This window comes from Hemibagrus wyckioides, linkage group LG25 (assembly GCF_019097595.1).
Source record: "Hemibagrus wyckioides isolate EC202008001 linkage group LG25, SWU_Hwy_1.0, whole genome shotgun sequence".
Taxonomy (NCBI): domain Eukaryota; kingdom Metazoa; phylum Chordata; class Actinopteri; order Siluriformes; family Bagridae; genus Hemibagrus; species Hemibagrus wyckioides.
This window is the reverse complement of record NC_080734.1, coordinates 17,600,612-17,622,895: the sequence shown is the minus strand read 5'-3', so window position 1 is coordinate 17,622,895 and position 22,284 is coordinate 17,600,612. Positions and strand designations below refer to the sequence as shown.

The 22,284-nt window shown below is 37.2% G+C and overlaps 3 protein-coding genes across 3 annotated transcripts; all 3 read left to right on the top strand.

Moving 5' to 3' along the window:
* The first annotated feature begins 1,329 nt into the window (after positions 1–1,329).
* Positions 1,330–5,653, top strand: LOC131345949 (E3 ubiquitin/ISG15 ligase TRIM25-like). Its single transcript, XM_058379170.1, has 6 exons — positions 1,330–1,989; positions 2,187–2,282; positions 2,398–2,631; positions 2,820–2,979; positions 3,979–4,038; positions 4,692–5,653. Exons 1-6 carry the CDS (start codon positions 1,396–1,398, stop codon positions 5,219–5,221), a joined length of 1,674 nt encoding a protein of 557 aa, XP_058235153.1. The 5' UTR covers positions 1,330–1,395; the 3' UTR covers positions 5,222–5,653.
* A 2,598-nt stretch (positions 5,654–8,251) lies between these two features.
* LOC131345619 (tripartite motif-containing protein 16-like) lies at positions 8,252–13,905 on the top strand. Its single transcript, XM_058378582.1, has 6 exons — positions 8,252–8,964; positions 9,088–9,183; positions 9,910–10,143; positions 11,315–11,474; positions 11,760–11,822; positions 12,568–13,905. The coding sequence occupies exons 1-6, from the start codon at positions 8,365–8,367 to the stop codon at positions 13,152–13,154; spliced, it is 1,740 nt and encodes a 579-aa protein (XP_058234565.1). The 5' UTR covers positions 8,252–8,364; the 3' UTR covers positions 13,155–13,905.
* A 2,122-nt stretch (positions 13,906–16,027) lies between these two features.
* Positions 16,028–21,522, top strand: LOC131346294 (cytochrome P450 2J2-like). Its single transcript, XM_058379755.1, has 9 exons — positions 16,028–16,292; positions 16,537–16,699; positions 18,713–18,862; positions 19,038–19,195; positions 19,304–19,480; positions 19,585–19,726; positions 20,252–20,439; positions 20,807–20,948; positions 21,044–21,522. The coding sequence occupies exons 1-9, from the start codon at positions 16,110–16,112 to the stop codon at positions 21,217–21,219; spliced, it is 1,479 nt and encodes a 492-aa protein (XP_058235738.1). The 5' UTR covers positions 16,028–16,109; the 3' UTR covers positions 21,220–21,522.
* Positions 21,523–22,284: the final 762 nt, after the last annotated feature.

Below are 22,284 nucleotides of genomic sequence, written 5' to 3'. Positions count from 1 at the left end.
CGATCGTCTTAACACCACACGCACACACACACTATTCATGTCTCTGACACAGCTGTGCAGTGAACAAGCCATCACTGTCACACATATATAGTGTATATAGGGAAAATATGGTGGAAAATTGCAGTAGATAAATAAGATATAATATATAGAAACAATTATAATAGATAAATAAAAAATAGAGAAGGATAGTAGTTACATATAATAGTGATGTGTATAAATATAAACATACAATGTTATATATACTGCTTAAAAAAAGCAAAAATGTGCTAGTAATGCTATTCGGAGAAGGTAGAATAGAGGAGGCTGAAAGACTGTTTAACAGACAGGGAATGGGAACCTATAGAGTGACCGCTACAAGATGGGTATACCTAATAAACTGGGAACTCACTGTATAATATGTGTGTATATATATATATATATATATATATATATATATATATATATATATATATATATATATCTATATATATATCTATATATATATATATATATATATCTATATATATCTATATATATATATATATATATATATCTATATATATAATTTACTATTAAACATATTGCAAAACCTTAAAAAAATAATAATAATGATTCCATCAACTGATAGTTTTGCTTGAAATTCTTTGCCAATGTAATGACCCTTTAAAAATAAAATTAAAAAATGTTGTAATGAATTAAAATCAATTAAAATCCCAAACTAATAATCTAATAAGAAATATTAAGCAAATAATATCTATAATTAAGTGGTATTTAATATATTATTTAATGTGCAGCTTTATAGAAACAACTTCTTCTAAAATTTTTTGTAGGAAAAAAAGGAGACTAAAATGAGAGGAGAAAGTGAAGTGAGGTGTCCAGTTATAGGGTGTATCTGAAACCGGCTAATTCTAAATGATGGTAAGTATTAAATGTATTATAAATAATGTAATAATAATAAGCGTCAAAGGTCAATGGAGCTGATTTATTAAACTCTTAAATTAATATTTTGAAAAGAAATCTTTTAAATTGAATTTAAACGAGTTATAACATCTCTATCTACTGCCTACTTATTTATTTATTCATTCATTCATTCATTCATTCATTCATTCATTCATTCATTCATTCATTCATTCTAATTTTTTCAGCCTAACTAAAACAAAGCTAATGCACATAATTAAAGCATAACTTAATTCAAAATAAATAAAAGTAATAGAAAAACGTAAATAGAACATACTTTAATTCTGGGTTTAACATATAAACTAGTTGGGAAAACACCTCATATGCCATTTCAGCCACACCCACAGTATTCCTGATGGTATGCCTCCTTTGCTCCACCCATCTTACACCTAGAACCAGGAAGTCAGCTAAGAAGGAGCACTACAACTCTCCTGCTCTCCTCTCTCAGATGTGAGTAAAATGGCTGAGGACAGTAATATTTCAGTGGACCATCTTCAGTTCAGCTGTTCAATCTGCCTGGATTTGCTGAAGGATCCGGTAACCACTCCATGTGGCCACAGCTTTTGTATGTTATGCATTAATGACTTTTGGGATCAGCCTGTTCAGAAGGGAGTGTACAGCTGCCCTCAGTGCAGAGAGACGTTCATGCCGAGACCTGTCCTACGCAGGAATAATGTCATGGCTGAAGTGGTGGAGAAGCTCAAGTGGAAAGACCTAAGCAGTGCTTCTGCTACTCCTTCTGGCTCAGAATCAGGAGATGTGGAGTGTGACATCTGTTCTGAAAGCAAGGCGAAGGCTGTCAGGTCCTGTCTGGTGTGTCTGGCTTCGTTCTGTAAGACTCATCTCAAACCTCACTTTGAATCATCTGTTTTTAAGAAGCATAAGCTAGTCCAGGCATGCAAACAGCTGCAAGACAAAATCTGCTCTCGTCATGACAAACTAGTAGACTTCTACTGTCGAACAGACCGGACAGTCATTTGTGCATTGTGTATGTTAGATGAACATAAAGGTCACAACATGGTTTCGCTAGCTTCAGAAAGAACTGAAAAACAGGTAAGCATTCTGTGGAAGAATCTGTAATCTGATTTGAGACCTGTTAAGATCAGCAGGGAATGCCATCAACACCCATAGTGTAATGCATGATACACAAAGGGTTAGTTTGCTTTTTGCTGGGTGACAGTTTTTATTCCTCTCCCCATTCTATACAAATCTTAATCACCATCATCATCATCATCATCTTTGGACCACAGAAGCAGATAAGTGAAATGCAGAGGAAATCCCAGCAGAACATCCTGGAGAAGGAGAAGAAACTCCAAGACCTTAAACAGGCTGTGAACACTCTTAAGGTAGGTACTAATCCCACACACTGCTGGAGCAGAATTTAATTTCAGTCATTTATTTCCTTTAAATATGAGCCAAAGCAGGTAAGAGGCTGGAACTCAAGCACTCTTCTCCTACCAGAGCTCTTCACAGGCAGCGGTGGAGGAAAGTGAGAGAATCTTTACCGAGATGCTTCTCTTCATTGAAGAAAAGTGTTATGAGGTGACCGAACTCATCAGGGCTCGGGAGAAAGCTGAACTGGGTCAAGCTGCAGGACTGCAGGAGCAGCTGGAGCAAGAGATTGCTGAGCTTAAGAAGAGAAACACTGAGCTGGAGCTGCTATCAGACACAGAGGATCATGTATGCTTCCTCCAGGTATGACCTGAAAACATTTCTTCCTTAATTACATATCAAGTAAATGTCAAGCGTATGACGATTGCCATGTAAATGAAATAATAATATAACTTTTCCCAACCCTAATGTACAGTAGAACATTCAAACACACCCCTATCTTCTATTCCCACTGTAAGTAACTTACAGCTTTATTTCTGCCTTCACTATAGAGGTTCCAGACTGTCTGCTCCACTACTAAAGCTAAGGACTCACCCCTGGTGACTATAAATCAACATATTTCTTTCGACGTAGTGAACAAATGGCTCTCGGACCTGAAAGAGCAATTTGAGGAAGTCTGCAAAGATAAATTCAACAAAATCAATCCAAATGGTAAAAGAGAAAAGTCTCAAAACATCATAAACAATCCACTTAGTGTATATGACAAAGTCCTGCTTTACACATGTCTGTAATGATGATGTAGAAAACATTCATGTCATGTTTCTTTTACTGCTATTTACACATTTATTCAAAACAAATATACAGAGATTCATACTGTATGATCTCAGGGGAAAGTCACTTTAGACACATTAGACACACCTGTGTATCTTCACCATTCTGCACTGTCAGCTTTTAATTGCTTAATTGTTCATTTTAATTGTACAGTATTGCTGTACTTATTCCGCTTATATCAACACCACATACACTACATGGCCAAAAGAATGTACACACCTGACCATCACACCCATATGTGCTTGTTGAACATCTCATTCTAGTCTCCACTCTTCTGGCTGTGGGGATTAGTGATCATTCAGCTACAAGAGCATTAGTGAGATCAGACACTGAAGTAAGAGTGTGGAGGTCTGGGGTTCAGTCGGTGTTCCAGTTCATCCCAGTGGGGTTGAGTCAGAGTCAGGGCTCAGTGCAGGACACTCCAGTTCTTCCACTCCAACCTTAACCTCTACACCATGTCTTCACGGAGCTCTGTGCTTTGCGTACAGGGGCATCGTCATGCTTGTCAGATTTTGTGTGATTGTTGTGTGATGTTCAGGTGTCTCAGATGTTTATTAGGGATAAATATAAATTGTATTTCTGTTTATTAAACTGGTTATCCATGATCTTTTAGTGGCCCGCTTTTGATTAGTGGACTGACTTCTTGTTATAGAAACAGATTTGCTATGGTATCTAGTGGTCTACTAATAATAGACAACTAATAATAAACAAATAATATGACGAGAGAGTTTATATATATATTTATATATTTGATATATACGTTGCATGTGCAGTATGTTTTAACTACGTTTAAATTAGTGTCACTAATTAGATAATCTAAGTAGATAATATCTATACAATAATGTCATTACTTATATATTTTCCTCTATATCTTAACAGTTGCCAAAATTCAGATGATTTTACCCTGTGAACCAAAGACCAGAGAGGAATTTCTCCAGTGTAAGTAACTATATTTATATATAAAGTATATTTTATAATATTATATACACTACTAGTCAAAAGTTTGGACACACCTTTTAATTCAATGTTTTTTTGTTTAGGGATTTATTTTCTACATTCTAGAACAATACTGGAGATTTCAAAACTATGAAATAACACACATGGACTTAAGTAATCCATATATAATGACAACAATAAACAACAGTCAATTGTTATTTTAAGACACGAAGGTCAGGTGTTCTGGAATAGTTTTTGCAAGAACAGTATTGTCAAGTGCATTTGCAAAACCCATCAAGCACCATGATGAAACTGGCTCACATGAAGACCATCCCAGTAAAGCAAGACCAAAACGTACCTCTGCTGCAGAGGAGAAGTTCATTTACAGTTACCAGCCTCAGAAATCACCAATTAACAGCACCTCAGATTAGAGGCGTTATGAAGGCTTTACAGAGCATCAGTAGCAGACATATCTCAATATCAACTGTTCAAAGCATATTATTGTGTATTTCGGCCGCCTTCAGCATTGTTTTACAATGTAGAAAGAAATAAACATCAGGAAAGACCATGGGATTAGAAGATGTGTCCAAACTTTTGACTGGTAGTGTAATATAATACATATTGTTAAAAGTATATAATGTTTGATTTGTTTTTAGATTTTTGTCACCTGTCCCTGGACCCCAACACGACAAATGAGGCGCTATGGCTTTCTGATAACCTCAGGAAAGTATCACGTGGTGGAAAACTCAACCCGTATCCTAGTCATCCAGAGAGATTTGATGGTTATGGTCAGGTGCTGTGTAAGCAGAGTGTATGTGGACGCTCTTACTGGGAGGTTGAATGGAGCAGGGGTGGATGGGTGTACATCTCAGTGTCGTATAAAGGGATCAGCAGGAAAGGACGTGGTAAGGAATGCTGGTTTGGACACAACGCTCAGTCCTGGAGTCTGGAGTGTAGCTCCACTCTGTCATTCTGGCACAACGACATACAGACCAAGATTTCTGGCCTGCTATCCTCCAGAATCGGAGTGTATTTAGACCACAGTGCAGGAACTCTGTCTTTCTACAGCGTCTCAGACACGATGACTCTCCTGTACAGAGTTCAGACCACGTTCACTGAGTCGCTCTACCCTGGGTTTTGGGTCAATGCTCTTGCAACTGCTAAGCTGTGTTACTCTATAGAATGAAAATAAAACCCCACACATTCTTTACACTGTCATTATGAATATGTGTTATGAGAAATAAGCTGTGTAACTGATTACACATGGTTTGTATTTTAATACTGGGATTATAAAGACTGTTGTGGTTCTGTGCTGTTGCCTGGAAGGTTGTGAGCTTAAATCCTGATGCCACTGTTGAGCTTTTAAATAAAACCTGTAGCCTTAAATTAACATTTACAGCTCATAAAGGTGTCCTCCCAAATGAATAACTGTAAATATATTTATACATATATATACACATTTAAATATTTGTTGCTGTAAAATTATATTTAAAAGCAATATAGTAGATATTTATTACTTTTTAGATGTAAGTGAGCAGAGCACATATTTATGCTGTGTGTGTGTGTGTGTTTGTGTGTGTGTGTGTTTGTGTGTGTGTGTGTTCTAATTCATGCAATATTAAATTAACTGCTGAAAAGGTTTGTAAACATATTTTGCTCAATGTTGTTCTCTTTTTTAATAAATAAATAAATAAATAAATAAATAGTGTTATTATGATCAGTGATAACTAAAGAGTCTGGGATTCGATCCTGAGTTCAGTGAGATATCTGCATGCTCTCCCTCCAGCTTCTCTGCTTTCCTCCGACTGTCCAAAAACAATTAAGTGTACCGAACCAAATCTGTATTTTATGGGCTCAAAACCTTTAAAGATCAAACATCTCTTAAGATCTGCAATCTTTTATTTAATTTTACTGATTTAAAAAATCTCAATAACTATTTCTTGTTGTATATAAATATATCTCAAGAAGAAGCTTTATTGTCATTTCAACCACATATAGCTGGCGCAGTACATAGTGAAATGAAACAACGTTTCTCCAGGACCTGGTGCTACATAAACATACAACAACAAGTTCAACACAAAACAACAAACAACACCACAGAGCTAGGACAGAAGTTTGTCTTAGCCACGTAAAGTGCACAGTGTGCAGCAAGAAATGTGGGGATTTTTTGTGTTTGTGTTTTTTTTACAGAGCATCACTTTCTTTCTTTGTTCTTCTTAAATCTTTATGCTATATTACAGGAAATCTCTCAGGAAACAGCAGATGCAGTGTTTTAGTTTCACTTTGACTCGAAGATCTTTCCAGGTGTTGCAGAGAAAATCTCTCTTACTTTCTTTCTTTCAGTCTCTGAATGCAATAAAAATGGCAGAAACTAGAAACTCATGAACATTTTATTTGTTCGATCGGTGTTCAAAAACAAGCGTGTGAGCAGAATGGCTACGCTCAGTTGCCTGTTGGTGTGAATGAGTGTGCAAATGAATGTGTACATGGTGCCCTGAGATAAACTGACATCCCACATGGGGTGACCTAGACCCACATTTCAACAGCTGCACGGTCCTGTAGGTTCATTCTGTATAACATCAAGACTGCCACACAGTTCCTAGTCCAGGCTCTCGATATGTCGAAACTGGAGCAACACACTACTCTTGAGCCTCCCAGCTGGCTCCATCAAAACCATTCAGATGATTCAGAGTGCAGAGGCATGACTTGTTTTCAGCCACCCTAAAAGAACTCACATAACACCCATCTTCGTCTCCCGACACCCACATCAAGGCCTCAGTACTCACATACAAGATCTCGTCTGAAACACCCTCTATCTTAACAACTACCAAACTTTAGGGTTTTTTGTTCCCTTTCTCAGTTAATGACCATTACTTGGTAGTGCTACACAGTAAGGCATGAGCTCCATCTCAAGCACCTTTGAACTGTCTATCTCTCAGTGATGGAATGAACAGAATCCGTTACTATCTTCAAAAAATGGCTCTAGATTTAACAATTATCTAACCCTTAACTTATCCTCACTCCACAGAAAAACAAACAAAACAAGCTAACAAAATATCATCTCCACTTCCACTAACTCTTACACCTCGACTCTCTGCACTCGATTGAAAATCTTGTAACACTACTTGTATTGTCCTTTGCTTGACATATTGCTTTGCTTGTATTTCCTCATTTGTAAGTCGCTTTGAATAAAAGTGTCTGCTGGATGAATAAATGGAAATTTATGCAAAAGAGTGCTAAATAAAACACTTCCGCTAGATGTCCACTCTAGTATCAGATGCTTTAAAAGAAAGCTGTACTGCTCCTGCCCTGACCTCAGTAACATTTCAGCACGATCCATATTAATGTATTAACCAATTCAGAAATTTCACCGCAACAAGCTGATCCTCTTTGCTGGAAATAAGGCTAGGATTAAGGTGTTGTATTGCCTAAACAATAACAGAGAAATCATAAATCATGGCTTGATTACTAACAACAGGTCCAAAACAATAGAAAAGTAAAGAAAGCCCCCAGAAAGGAATGGGATTAAACAGGAAAGAAAATAAAGGTGGATTTGCAGGCTGAGAGCAGAGAAATACCAACCAGCTTCTGTTTAATATCTAATTACATTGCTTGAGATGTTGTGGTGTAATTTTTATTATCCTCATAAAAGATATGTGATCCTCCCAGATCATTACATTACAACACTGTATTAAGCCATGTGTGCTTACTTACTTGAGAACAGTTTGGGAAGGATATCAGTCAAACACACCGTTCTGTTCTGCACCCAAAAGTGGAAAGATGTATGTTTAATGATTTAGCTATTAAAGCAGTCACCATGTTTTAAACCATGTTATGAAAACAAAGAGAAGCTATGGCATATGATCACATCCTGTCCAAACGATTGAATCAGTCAACTAAATTCTTATTTTACTTTCAACTGATCATATACAGGAATAAAGCGGTACTTACACTAAGTTAACTGCAGGGGGCGCTCGTGTCATTATACCGTACATATATGTACTCAGTCAATAAAATGATTCAGCAGAAATAAATGATCATTTAAAAAAATTATCTGAATTTTATGGACTCGAAACATTTAGAGATCTAACATCTCTAAAAAAGAAAAAAGAAAAAAAGAGAAATTTTATTGTTTTGTTTTCTACAGAACTTCACTTTATTTTTTAAAAGAACAAAATGAATCTTCTTTCAAATTGCAGTCTTTCTGCGCCACAGACCCAGTGCTTTTGCTTTCACTTTGACTCAGAGGGAAATGACCTTTTCCTCCTAGACAAAACGCAGACAAATCTTCTTTTACTTTCACTCTTTCAGTCTCTGAGCACAGTAACAATGGCAGAAGCCAGCATTTCAGTTGCTCAGGACCATTTCACGTGTTCAATCTGTCTGAATCTACTGAAAGAGCCAGTGACTACTCCATGCGGACACAGCTTCTGCATGGTGTGTATTAACGGGTTTTGGGATGAACTGGATCAGAAGAAATCCTACAGCTGTCCACAATGCCGAGAGAGATTCACTCCGAGACCTGTCCTGCGCAAAAGCAACGTGCTGACTGAGATTACTGACCAGCTGCAGAAAACCGACCAGCAAACCTCTTTCGTTCAAACTTTAGACTTCATCTCCCAGGAATCTCAGGATGTGGAGTGTGATTCCTGCATCGGTGTGAAAGAGAAAGCTGTGAAGTCCTGCCTGACATGTCTGGCTTCATACTGCCACACACACCTCCAGCCTCATCATGAATCTCCTGCTTTCAAGAAGCACACTCTGATCTCAGCCCTGAGTAACCTCCAGGAGAAAATGTGTGCTCAGCATAACAAGCTTCTTGATGTTTTCTGCCGTAAGGATCAGAGAGTGATCTGCTACCAGTGTTCTGTAGACAAGCACAGTGACCACGATACTGTCCCAATGCAAGATGAGTGGATGGAAAAAAAGGTAGGGGTTTGTTTCTAAATATTTAATTTAAGGTATCTGTGTGTGACTGCAAACTGCTTTGTAATTAGAAAAACAGTAGAGAACTAGAGAGTGTCCTTATACTTATACATTTTTCATTAACAGAAGTACTTTGAGGATCTACAACTACAATATCAGAATAGTCTTAAGAGCAGAGAGAAGAAATTACTGGAGCTAAAGGACGTGACCGAGGCGTACAAGGTAAGGATCACAAATTTCTCCCATTTACCACGACGTAAAAAATATCATCAACATTCTTATCCTGGTTAGAAAACAAATCACAAGAAACTTGCCGTATGATTTTACTCAAATGATTTTTGTTACTGCTTTTTAGGTTTTATTAAGTCTTGGGTTAAGTAAAAGCATCTCGATCACCATGTGCCAGAGAACACCAGAATTGGCAGGTCCACCATCTTGTCAAGAGCAGGCCTAGACGTTGTCAGGGGTGTATACTGACTTCTAGTATATTTATATTATTTGTTGCTGTAAGGAAATTCATGCAAGTTGGATCACCCTGTAATTGAAATATTTTTTACTTTTGATGTGAATCCGGCCCTCAGTGAGTTGATGATGTTGGTTTCCATTGACCGTGGTCACATCTTTTAATTCTCAGCAAATTACACAATTTATCTAAATGAAGATTTTCTCTTAACTTGAATATTTAGATTTAGATCTTTCCTTTACTTTTCTGAGCAGTTGCACATGTAACTCAATTTTTAAAAAAAAAAGAGGAAATCAGAGGCAGGCGCAGAATAACTCAAAGTGCAAGTTTATTATTTACTTTCACTTTTAAGTGCCTCCATTTTTAACACATACACACACACACACACACACACACACACACACACACACGCACACACACACACACAGTTGGGTACAATAAACTTCCCCTCCTATTCCCTGCATTGTCTCTTGCTCCTTTCGCAGCGCTCTGTACAGGAGGCAATGAAGGACAGTGAGAAGATCTTTGCCGAGCTGCTGGTCTCCATTGAGAAAAGGCAATCTGAGGTGGCTGAAAAGTTCAGGGCTCAGGAGAAAGCTGAACTGGCTCAAACTGCAGGAGTGCAAAAGCAGCTGGAGCAGGAGATTGCTGACATGAAGAAAAGACAAACTGAGCTGGAAAAGCTGTCCCAGACCAATGGATACATCCATTTCCTCCAGGTAAACAGCACAGGTGTTAATAAGGTGTCCAGCCACCAAAAGCGCTCCAGACAGTTTTATAAGTCAATGGAAATGTACTGAGGAATAAACACCATTTTTTTATGCTGCTTGTTTCAAATGCTTCAATCTAAAATCTGTCATATGTGTTCAGTTGAGCTAATAATAAAAGGATAAAGATACAGGAGAATAGATAGATAGATAGATAGATAGATAGATAGATAGATAGATAGATAGATACAACCTTATTGTCATTGCAAAGTACAGGTTCATAGCAACGAAATGCTGTTTAGCATCTACCAGAAGTGTAGTAGAAATTGTGCAAATGAACAAGTGCAGATAAAGTGAAAGGTATAATAGAGTAGGAGAATAGAAGCAACCCTGAGTTAAACAAACCAAACCAAATACAAACAAAAAACCGCGCAGTACATAATTATAGAGTGTATGTCAATCATGAATCAGAGTTTAGACACAAAAAAATAAAAAAATAAAATTAATCACAGTCATTTACATCAGCTAGCAAAACATTAATAAATTATGTGCACAGTTCACATACTTGCAATCAATACACTTTTGATCGAGATCAAGCCACAATTATAAGCGGTATCCAATCTTATCTGCAAAGAGCCGGTGTGTGTGTGCAGGTTTTCATTCCAATAAAGCAGGAGCCACACCTGATTCCACATGTTTACTCACCTGGACTTGGCTTTCAGTAGACTCAGGAGTGGCTTCTGCTTGGTTGGAATGAAAACCTGCACTCAAACCGGCCCTTTGTGGGTAAGAATAGACATGATCTAAAGCATATCTGACCCAGGGTCTTGTATGACCCATCATAAGAATCTATATTTTATATTAATTCATATTATGGACTGTAATTGGATTGAATTGAAAAATCTCTGTCTCCTTGTTACACAAAATAAAGCAAAATAGAACAATAAAAAGTTAATGTACAGACAATCACTCCCTTTTGAGTCCCTTAGGTAACTTATAGGATTCACAGATTCATGTGGATGAATGCTAATTTACATTTTCCTTGTATTGTTTGTATGTCCATATGCATTTTTTTTTAATTATGAATGAAGATGAATTAATGTGAACTATGAGAAAATACAGTAACATATTAAACATGGTATAATTGCTTACTTTTTAATCCTTGTCTTTCTCTCTGTATTAGAGATTTCATTTCCTGAGCCCTAAACTGCAAACTCCTGACGCGTTTAAGGTCACTTTCAATCAGCAGTGGTCCTTTGAGAATTTCAAGAAATCTATCCTTCAACTCAAGGAGGAAGTGGAAGACTTTTGCAAGGAAAAGGTGGAGAAAGTTTCTGAAAATGGTGAGAATATTGAAAGATATTTTGGACACAAATACGCATTCGGAACTACCAAAAATATCGGAACAGCCTTAAGGTGAACTTCATGTTAATGCCCATGGTTTTGAAATGAAATGATCACCAACTATATACTTTACTGGTGTGAGGATCGGGTATCCACATACTTTTGACCGTATAGTGTGAATATAACACACATGTACAGTCTAACATGTAAAAGAACTGATTGTAAACGCTTCATGTTTTGTAAAACCCTCATTCACAGGCCTGATCTATTATTTTATATTTCAGCTGTGACCCTTGACCAGATCATTATAATGCCTGAGCCAGAGACCAGGGAGGAATTCCTGAAATGTGAGTTTTATTTGTATAATTGCTGATATAAATTCATCAGAAACTGAAACTAATATCATCTTATATGTTGTGTGGATACAATAAGCTGTTTGGGGAATAATATAGCTTTGAAGAGGTAGTGTTTGCACCTTAGGCGGCCATTATGGTTTCTTTTAGGCTTAGTAAATGAGCTCAGGTAGATTGAACTACGCCATATGACCTAGATGCTCAAGTCATGTGACCAAGTCATGTGACCCAGACCAAACTTGAAAAATGATCCTTTACTCATGCCTCCTACATGTGTCATGTGTTTGTTCGCATGTATTTGTCTATTTCTTTACTCAAAGTTCATTGCAATTTACTTTCTTTTATTTTTAGAAATGCAAGGTAAACATGCACTTTTTGTGCTACTGAGGATTGAAAGTCGCAGTTCGTTATGGTTGGAGGATATTGTTGTCTACTTCAATTGAAAAACTGGCAAATGGAAAAATAGAGCAAGTTATAAAAAATGGTGAAAGACCGAAGCTCAAAACTTTCAACATTAAATGAAACATATATAACAAACTATGTAATGTACTATATAGTATTATTTATGTGTTCATATTTGCGATATGTATTACTTAAGTGCAATTGAGTTAAAACTAACATGAAATGATTTTTTCCCATTGCCTGGGTAGGCATTCTTAAACCACCTTCATGCTCATTTACCATACAGTAAATGTTACATCATTCTCATTGTATTTTTTATTCTTTATTACCTTTCCAGATTCCTCTCAGCTATCTCTTGATCCCAACACAGCAAACAATTTCCTTGAGCTGTCAAACGATAACACACATGTGAAATGTGGTAAAAATTCCCATGGATATCCTGATCATCCTGAGCGATTTACAGAGTGGCAGCAAGTGCTTTGTAAGCAGAAACTTCCTCTGCGTAGTTACTGGGAGCTTGAGGTAGATGGTGACACTGGAGTTTCCATTGCTGTGTCTTATAAAGCCATCAGCAGAAAGGGAGCTAAAAATGTGAGTCGTTTTGGACATAATGCGCAATCATGGAGATTAGTTCGATATAATAATAAAAAAGCCTGCTTCTGGCACAATGATATCAACGTTGAACTCTCAGATCTAAAATCCAAACGAATTGGGGTTTATCTTGATCAAATGGCTGGGACTCTGGCTTATTACAGTGTTTCTGATAAAATTAAGCTAATTTATAAAGTCACAACTGCATTCACTCAGCCCCTGTATGCTGGGTTTGGGATTGGTACCAACTCCTTCGCTAATATTTGCCTTCAGCCTTCGGCAGCTAGAGCTGCTGTTGCTGCTGCTGAGAGTTGTTCAAAAATGAAAAAATGAGTTCTAATAAAAGAAAAATAGGAAATGTGATTTATCCTTTTGAAGAGCTTAGCATGTGCATAGATTTCTGATCTAAAAGTTATATCCTAGAAACTAGATACATATTCTGACCCACTATTCCTGCAATCCAACTGTTTTCCAAATTCTTACTAAATTATCTGCATTGATCTCTCAACGCTTTAGCTTCTCTGCTACAAATGGAAGGATATTATTAATTGCAATGGCACCATGCTCTCTCTTATGACTCCTAAGCAAGCTTCCTACCCCTGACCCGTACCCTGATCATACCCCTAGAGGGCCTCTGTACCGTGTTCCATAGTGCACACTTCTACAGGTATAATTCTAATGAAGGCCAGCTTTATTTGTCTTTCTCTTAATTAATGCTGCTAAATGTGTTCACTGTTATTCAGAGAGTTTATCTATAACATTTGAATCAGGATGGAGTTATAATGGCAGTACTCACTGTAAGTAATACATGTATATGTATATTACATATATGAGGTGACATAAGTATCGGTCCAAACTCTCATCATTGGATCTCTCATCATTATGATATTATGAAATGCTCCACATATGCAAGCAGGTCAATTAACCTGCAAGCAGCTCAAGAAGATCACAAACAAAAACAGTAAGTGCATATTAGGAACTGTGACTGAAAAATGCACCGTGGAATTGTATGTTAAAATTATACTGTATTAAACATTGTAATCATTCATTCGGAAATAAATAAAACATAATTAACAAGCCATAATGTTTGGGTTATGTTTTAAATGTCATAACTTTCACACTATGTTATAACCACTGTGTTGTATGATTATGGGATTTGTTTCGTTTTTTCTTGGTAGAAGCAATCCAGTTTAACAACCTGTTAGGCTCAGTAGGATTTGCAGTAGGGTATTTGCAGTTAATATGACCTTTAGTTGGAAAAATATGTCAATATGGCCCTGCGATGGACTTGTGACCAGTCCAGGGTGTATCCCTGCCTTTTGCCCGATGTGTGCTGGGATAGGCTCCAGCAGATCCCCGTGACCCTAATTAGGAATAAAGTGGGTATAGAAAATGGATGGATGGATGGATGGATGAATGGATATGTCACACTGTAAGTAGTCTGTGTAAGTTACAGTTTCAGCATGCACAGGTGTGTAAGTTAAATTTATCTGCAGGAATGCCCGAGGATCAGTCACATGCTAACATCTGGATGGCTGGCAGGATGGATTGATCGATTTTTCACTACATTTACTTAAATATAGTTCAGAAGTCAAAGATTAAAATGAACATTGGCCGATATGCTAGTAGTCTAATATATTGCAAATGTTTGATTAATTTTATGAGAAGTCTTCATAATAATAAATAGGTTATCAAGAGTAGGACTTGAACAACCGGGATTTAAACAATTTAGTGGGGAATGTTTTCTTGCCACGCTCTGAGCCTATTATTATCAACTGTGCATTGATTGAATGCCACAACCTATTTTAATGAGTATTGATGCTGTTGTAGCACAACTTATCTGAATGTACAGTCATGAGAAGAAGAAAGTACACCTCCATATTTATTTATTTATTTATTTATTTATTTATTTATTGTGTGTGATTCTTATGTATTTTTTTTAAATGAACAAATAACCAAAAACACACAACTGATTACAAAATGTGGTCATTTTTTCCATAAACATAAAATATTAATTCAAAATTAGGTGGGTAAAAAAAATAAGTATACACTTTTTACTTCCACAATCAATAATAGATTAATTAATAGCCATGCATTTCTAATGAAATACGCAAGATCATCAAGAAGCCTATGTCTATGAAAGCAAAGCTTTTGGCCGTGTGGTGTTCTGGAGCACTCGGGGGTGTGTCTATATCATGCAAAGAAGAAAAGACATTAACCACGGTGGCAGAGAAGCAAAAGTTGCTGATTATCACTATTCAATAAGTCAATCATTTGAAATGTACTATTCTATAGTGAGAAAGATTGCTTACAAATAAAAAGCCCTCAAAACAGCTGCCCAGAGGTGAGCAGAGCGTAAGAGCAATTTCAGTCCAAGCTTTAAACCATGTAATGCTCAGAGACTAAAAGAAACCTATCTGCTATATCATGTGACCTACAGGTGTACATTATATGTATATGTTTATAACATATAAAAAAATACTGGCTAGGAAAAAGGCATTTCTCTTTATATCATAGATTTACAAAATTTCATTTGAATAAACTGCAAAAGTTTTGGAACACAATCCGTTAGACTGATGAGACCAAACAAAGCACATCACCACCAACACATCATACTAAAAGTCAGACATGGGGGTGGTGGTGGTGGAGGGATGATTTGTGCTTTGTTTTGCAGTCACAACCCGACCTTAACACCAGAGGTGCTGTGGAGAGATCTTAAGAGAGCTGCACATAAACAAATACCCTCAATCATCACTGAACCAAAGTAATGTTGTACAGAAAGGTGGGCTAAAATTTCTCCAAAATGACCGGAGAGACTGATAAACTCCTACAGGGAACATTTACATTTACACAAGTTATTGTTGCTAAAAGTGATTCTAAATTATAAGGTTTACTTGTTTTTGCCCATCTGGTTTCTGTATTTTTTGGGGTAAAATGACTACATATTGGAATCAGATTTTCAGAATGAATGTGCAGCAGGCAAATCTGAACAAAGCTTGTGTCAACAGGGGACCCCGAAATCTCAAAGGAATGAGTACAACAATTTGTGGATTCCATACTATGAAGTATTGAGGCTGCTGTCAGAGCAAAGAGGGTCCTACCGAGTACTGTGTGTGTGTGTATGTGTGTGTGTGTTGGGGGGGTTGAGTTGAGTTGAATTTACAGTGGCTTACATAATCACTTGCCTCTACTCCAGTGCAGCTGTGGGTCGAGAACTCAAGCAGATAAATTACACAACCTTCACACACAGGAGCAGATACACCACCAGAAACCTCACAAGCTGCAGCAATGCTTTTACGCTACTTAGCGGAATACCTTGATTTTAAAATCTTCCTTATAGTATTTTTTGTTTTTCTTCTACTTCTTGATATCATCAGGAATAGAAACCCACCCAACTTTCCACCAGGACCGTGGCCCCTACCTTTTGTGGGAAACATTTTCACTGAGCTTGACTTCAAATCAATAAACAAGGTAGGCTGAAAAAACATTATTTTGACATGTTGTTTGTTTTTTGTCAGTTTTTATTCATTAAAAAAGTAGATCAACAATATATCTATCTATGTTTTGTCAAAGTAATAAAATGTTTTCTGATACACGTATAGCATTTGTGACAGAACAATAGGAACAAAATAATTGTGTATCTTTTTGCTTTTCATTTTCACTGTACCTCCACCATTCGCTCTTTTCTCTGTTACTTGCATGTATTTAAACTAAGCTTGCTGAGAAATATGGAGACGTCTTCAGCCTGCGCTGGGGCAGTGAGAAAGCTGTGTATATCTCTGGATATAAACTGGTGAAGGAGGCTCTTGTTACTAACCAGGACAACTTTGCAGACCGCCCTGCTGTCCCTCTGTTTCACAAAATCTATAAGGGACTCGGCAAGTAAAATATTAATAATAATAATAATAATAATAATAATAATAATAATAATAATAATAATAATAATAATAATAATAATAATAATAATAATAATATATGGGGTGGGGCATGAACTTTTGTGCTTTTGGTAATGTATTAAAAATATTTTTTTTAAATATTAATACAAATAATTGTCTTTCATACTAAATTATCAGGAAAATCACTTTCTTATCAGTTTTTTAGTATGAACACACTCCAAAAATGTTTAGGTTAAAAAAAACATTAACACTATACTAAATTACAATAATTACAATACTGTCTATTTTTTTTTTCACTATTACATTCTTCCATTATGGCTAATTATCTGTAAAATATGATGTAAGACACATGATAGGTCTAATAAGGTAAGTAAACTTTGCAGCCAAATACATTTTCCATCAGTTATTGCAAATCATACAAAAATAAATAAAATGATCAACACAGACAAAAGAAGTTATTACAATTTATTGGGAAAAAAGACACAATCAAATATATCAGTATATATATTTCATAGAATTCATGCAATCAATTATATAATAAACATAACATTTTTTACATTTTGATTGAAAATGCAAGAAATATTGTTCCCGGGTTTATATTTGACACTGATATCTTTGAAGTGATCTTTAAGACGCATAATAATAACTGCAGTATTATTCTAAGCACTGCATAAGTATAATAAATTACACTAAGAACCATAAATAGGCAGTAAAATGTTTACACAGTAATCTGTTCTACTGCCAGTGTAAGCTTATCTGTGTATTAGTACAAATGTTCACATAGATAAAAAAAAGAAAGAAAGAAAAGCAAACGTCATGCACATTTAAGTCATTAAAAGAGGAATTAACTGTATTCACAAAGCCAAGAATGGACCAGCACCATCTTACCTCAAAGCTGTTATTACTCCTCGCACTGCACCTCGCTCATCCCTCAGATCCACTAGCACCGCTCGACTGGTCCCACCATCTCTCAGGGTAAGAGATACACTAGCGCTCAAAAGTTTGGGATCACCCAAAAATTGTATTGTTTTCCAAGGGAACACACACAAAATTAGTCTGAATAGAAAATATAGCCAAAGAACAGGACATGCTGACATGTCCGAGTTAGAAATAATGATTTTGATGGAAATCTTGAATGTTTTCTTCAAACTTTGCCTTCATCAAAAATAAACCACCTTTTGCAGCAATTACAGCCTGGGCATTCTAGCGGTCAATTTTTCAAGATAATCTGATGAGATTTCACCCCATGCTTCCTGGAGCATCTCCCACAAGATGGATTGGTTGATGGAGTCTTCTTCTGTAGCTGAAATCAAGCTGAAATATGCACGTGATCCTTTTGAAACTTTTGAGCGGTAGTGTAGGTAAACAACTAGACTCTTGTCTGTTCATCACTGAGGTGGTGGTATGAACTTCCTCCAAACGCCAATCTCTTCCTGAAGCACTTAAACTAGCTTTTACTTTTCCCTGTTTTATGTATTGTTATATATTGTATGCACATAATTTAAAACCAACTAAAAACAACTTTAGGCTAATGGTATCCTAAGTCTGTGACCTATTGAACCAATGTTGATGTATTCATTAATAGAGACTTTAAAGCACTTTTGTACGTCGCTCTGGATGACAGCATCTGCCAAATGCCAGAAATGTAAATGTAGAATTCAGCTCCATTTTCTTAAATTAAAGTCCTGTAACAAATGGCAGTGTTTTTAGGACTCTTGTGTAAAAGTTCATAATCTTCACAGCTAATGCTAACTATTAGCAAATCTGACATGATATCAGTTCCTGTTTTTATTTTTTAATTTTTGACATGCAGCTTGTCAAGTGTAAAATTGTCTGATGTAAAAGTTTCCTGTGGCAGAAACACTGACACTTTGAGCATTTGGACATTTCTAATAGTTAAATAAAATATTTTCATGTATTAAAGTAATCTTGCTTTCAATACATCGCCTATAAATATATTGTAACTGTAACCGAGCTATGCTCTGCGCTCTGAAGGTGTAGTTCTCAGTAATGGATATCTGTGGAAGAACCAGAGGAAGTTTGTCCTCACACATCTACGCTCCTTTGGTGAAGGGAAGAAGACTCTGGAGCTGAGTATCCAGCAGGAGAGCATCTTTCTGTGTGATGCTTTCAAAGCAGAACAGGGTATGTTAAAGCAGGTTTCTGTATAATATATAAATTATATGAAATATAAAATAGCTGAGTTCAGGACACTTCATTACAAATCATGTGGTGTTTCGAACACCGATCAGATTTCAAATAGATATACACAACCAACTTATGCATGTGATGTACAAATCCTGTTTTTGTGCCTGTTTAGGTCCTTTTGATCCCCAGATTTATCTGAACAACGCAGTCTCCAACATCATCTCTGCACTAGTTTTCGGCCATCGCTTTGAATACCATGATGAGAATTTCCAGAATGTCTTGCGTTTGGATATTGAAGCTGTCATTTTAGCAGGCTTGTCCCAAACTCAGGTCAGTAGGCAAAAGTTTATCTCTCACACCAAATCAATTATTATTGTGATATCTTCACAAGAAGATTTACCACTGTCTTGTTTTTGTCTCCTCTGTGGTGTCTGGTAGCTGTATAATGCCTTCCCTGGCCTTTTTAATTACCTTCCTGGCCCTCATCAGAAGATGTTTTCAAACTACACAAAAATAATTGAATTCTTAAAAGAAGAAATAAGGAAACATAAGGAGGATTGGGATCCCTCAAATCCTCGTGATTACATTGACAGTTTCCTTCAAGAAATGGAAAAGGTTTGTTTAAGATCTTTCTCTGGAACATTCTGTGGGTCAGAATTGCAAAAAAATTTTTTTAAGAATCCAGTCATGAACAAGAAAGTTCTCTGTTTTAAATTTAGAGAAAGAGTGATCCACAAGCTGGATTTAACATTGAATCATTAGTGATTGCAATGCTGGACTTGTTTGAAGCAGGGACAGAATCCGCGGCCACTACAATGCGCTGGGGTCTTCTCTTCATGATGAAGTACCCTGAGATACAGAGTGAGTTCATACATATACCAATTCATAAACATCACCAGTCACTACTTAAATATTTATATTTATATTTATGGCATTTGGCAGATGCTCTTATCCAGAACGACGTACAAAATTCTCTATCAATGAATACATTAACAATGGAGAGATGGTGGGATCATTCAAGTGGTCTGAGTTGATAGGATGGAGCGAGCTGTAGTGCGAGGAGTAATAAGAGCTTTGAGATTGAAGGTGCTGGTCCATTATTAGCTTTGTAAGCAAGTGTCAGTGTTTTGAATCTGTTGCGTGAAGCAACCAGAAGCCAGTGAAGGGAATGCAACAGTGAGGAGGTGTGGGAGAACTTAAGCAGGTTGAAAACAAGCCATGCAGCTGCATTTTGGATCATTTGCAGTGGATAAATTGCATTCAGAGGTAGACCTGCCAGTAGAAAGTTGCAGTAGTCCAGTCTCACAATGACAAGAGACTGAACACTGAATCTTTATATACGTTCAGTTTGCTTCACAACTACTTTTCAGTGTTTTATCTTTCCAGAAAAGGTCCAGGCAGAGATCGACAAAGTGATTGGACAGTCACGCCAAGCCAGCATGGCCGACAAACCCAACATGCCCTACACTGAAGCTGTTATTCATGAGATTCAAAGGATGGGCGACATTGTGCCTCTGGGTTTCCCAAAGATGGCCAGTAAAGATACTGTACTGGGTGGATTCTTCATACCAAAGGTTTGATCTTAATCAGTAAATAAATGAACAACTATCTATGGACAAATACAATGTAAGAGGCCACAAGCTTGTGGCACAGAATGTTTCCTTGCTCCTTCAGGGTTCAGGGGTTGATTTTGTGTGGGAGGAGCTTACATGTTCTTCCTGTGCTTCAGGGGTCCAAAGATATGTGATGTATTCTGATTGGCATCACTGAATTGTCGGCAGTGTGTGAATGGGTGTGTGATTGTGCCTGTCCAGGGTGTCCTCTACCTTGTGCCCTGAATCCCCGTGATAAGCTTCATCGTCCCTTGGATGCTGTGTAGTACAGAAAATGAATGAATGGAATGCAATGTAACAAATGTTATGTTTTTTCTTTCATTGTTAGGGCACAACTGTGACTACAAACCTGTCGTCTGTGCTTAATGACAAGAACGAATGGGAAACACCAGACAGGTTTAACCCAGGACACTTCCTGGATGATCAGGGCCAGTTCCTGAAGAAGGATGCTTTCCTGCCCTTTTCAGCAGGTAAAGCGAACATGCTCTATAGATGTCTGACAAATCAATAACACAAAAAAGGAATAACAGTTAACAGAAATATGTCTCATTTATGTGTTGCACAGGGAAGAGAGCATGTGTAGGGGAGCAGCTGGCTCGTATGGAGCTCTTTCTCTTCTTCACCTCTTTGTTGCAGAGCTTCAGGATCTCCCCTTGTCCTGTAGAAGAGCTGAGCTTGGAGGGTCAGATAGGCTTCACATACGCACCCAAACTCTACCGCATGTGTGTGACTTCACGCTAAGCTATATAATGTGGTTTTGATTCTCAGCTCAGGCATGAGATCGATGTTTGATCATGTTGGAAGAACACAAACTAATTGTGTTAATGTTACGCAATTCAATCACGTAAAACTGATGTGTTTGAGGTAAGTCAATTCAACAAGACTTTTTCTTTGTGATGGACTTGGAATTTCAAAATTCCAAAAAGTCAGGAAATTGTCTAGGCCATTTTCTCTGCAGATTCAGATTTTTTACATGACAAAATTATATTAATGTGTAATATGTCCTGTTGTACTGCTCCATGCATTTTAATTTAATTATATGTATCACAATGCTCCCATCTTTGTACTTTAATCTGATGGGAAAAATTAATAGAAAAGAAAAGAAAGGAAAAGAAAAGAAAAAAAGGAAAGAAAAGAAACAATGAAAATAAAAGAAATATTTGTATCTAACTTTGCTTACAATTTATTATTATTCATTAAATATTCTTGAAATTCATATTATATATGTAATCTTTATACGAAACCATTATAAGTATTATACTGTATATAGTTCCCTTTCAAGGTTCTTTGTGTGGTTTGTGTGATTTGTGCATTGCGGGAGATTTCCTCCTCGCAAACTCCGATCCCGTTTGGCTTTGTTTACCGGCCATGCTTCTGCACCTTGTGGCTCTGGCCCTGTGTCCGCCAACTCTGGCCGGTGTGTCGCCGGTGCGGTGCGGCGGCTTGAATCATGGTGTTCACAGATGGAGTTAGCGGAAGCGGAACAAGAGACGGGTCCTTCCCTTTCTCTTGTCCTATCCCCTGAATCCGATGTCCACATTTTGGCTCCGTAAACTCTTGCTGCAATTTCTCCCGACCCGGAAGTGGATATGTCTTTATTCGTGTCTGGCTCTGAGGAGCTTGACGTGGGCGATGAGGGGATTTCCTCTTTACATGAGGCTGTTCCAGTTCTGGCTCATAGGTCCGGGCTTTCATCCCCGCAGGCATCCCCTCGATGCCATAAGGGTTACATGCCGTGGGCTTTGTACCCTACTTATGTGGACAAGACCCTGGTTTCTTGCCTTGGGTCCCACTCTAGGGGGCGTG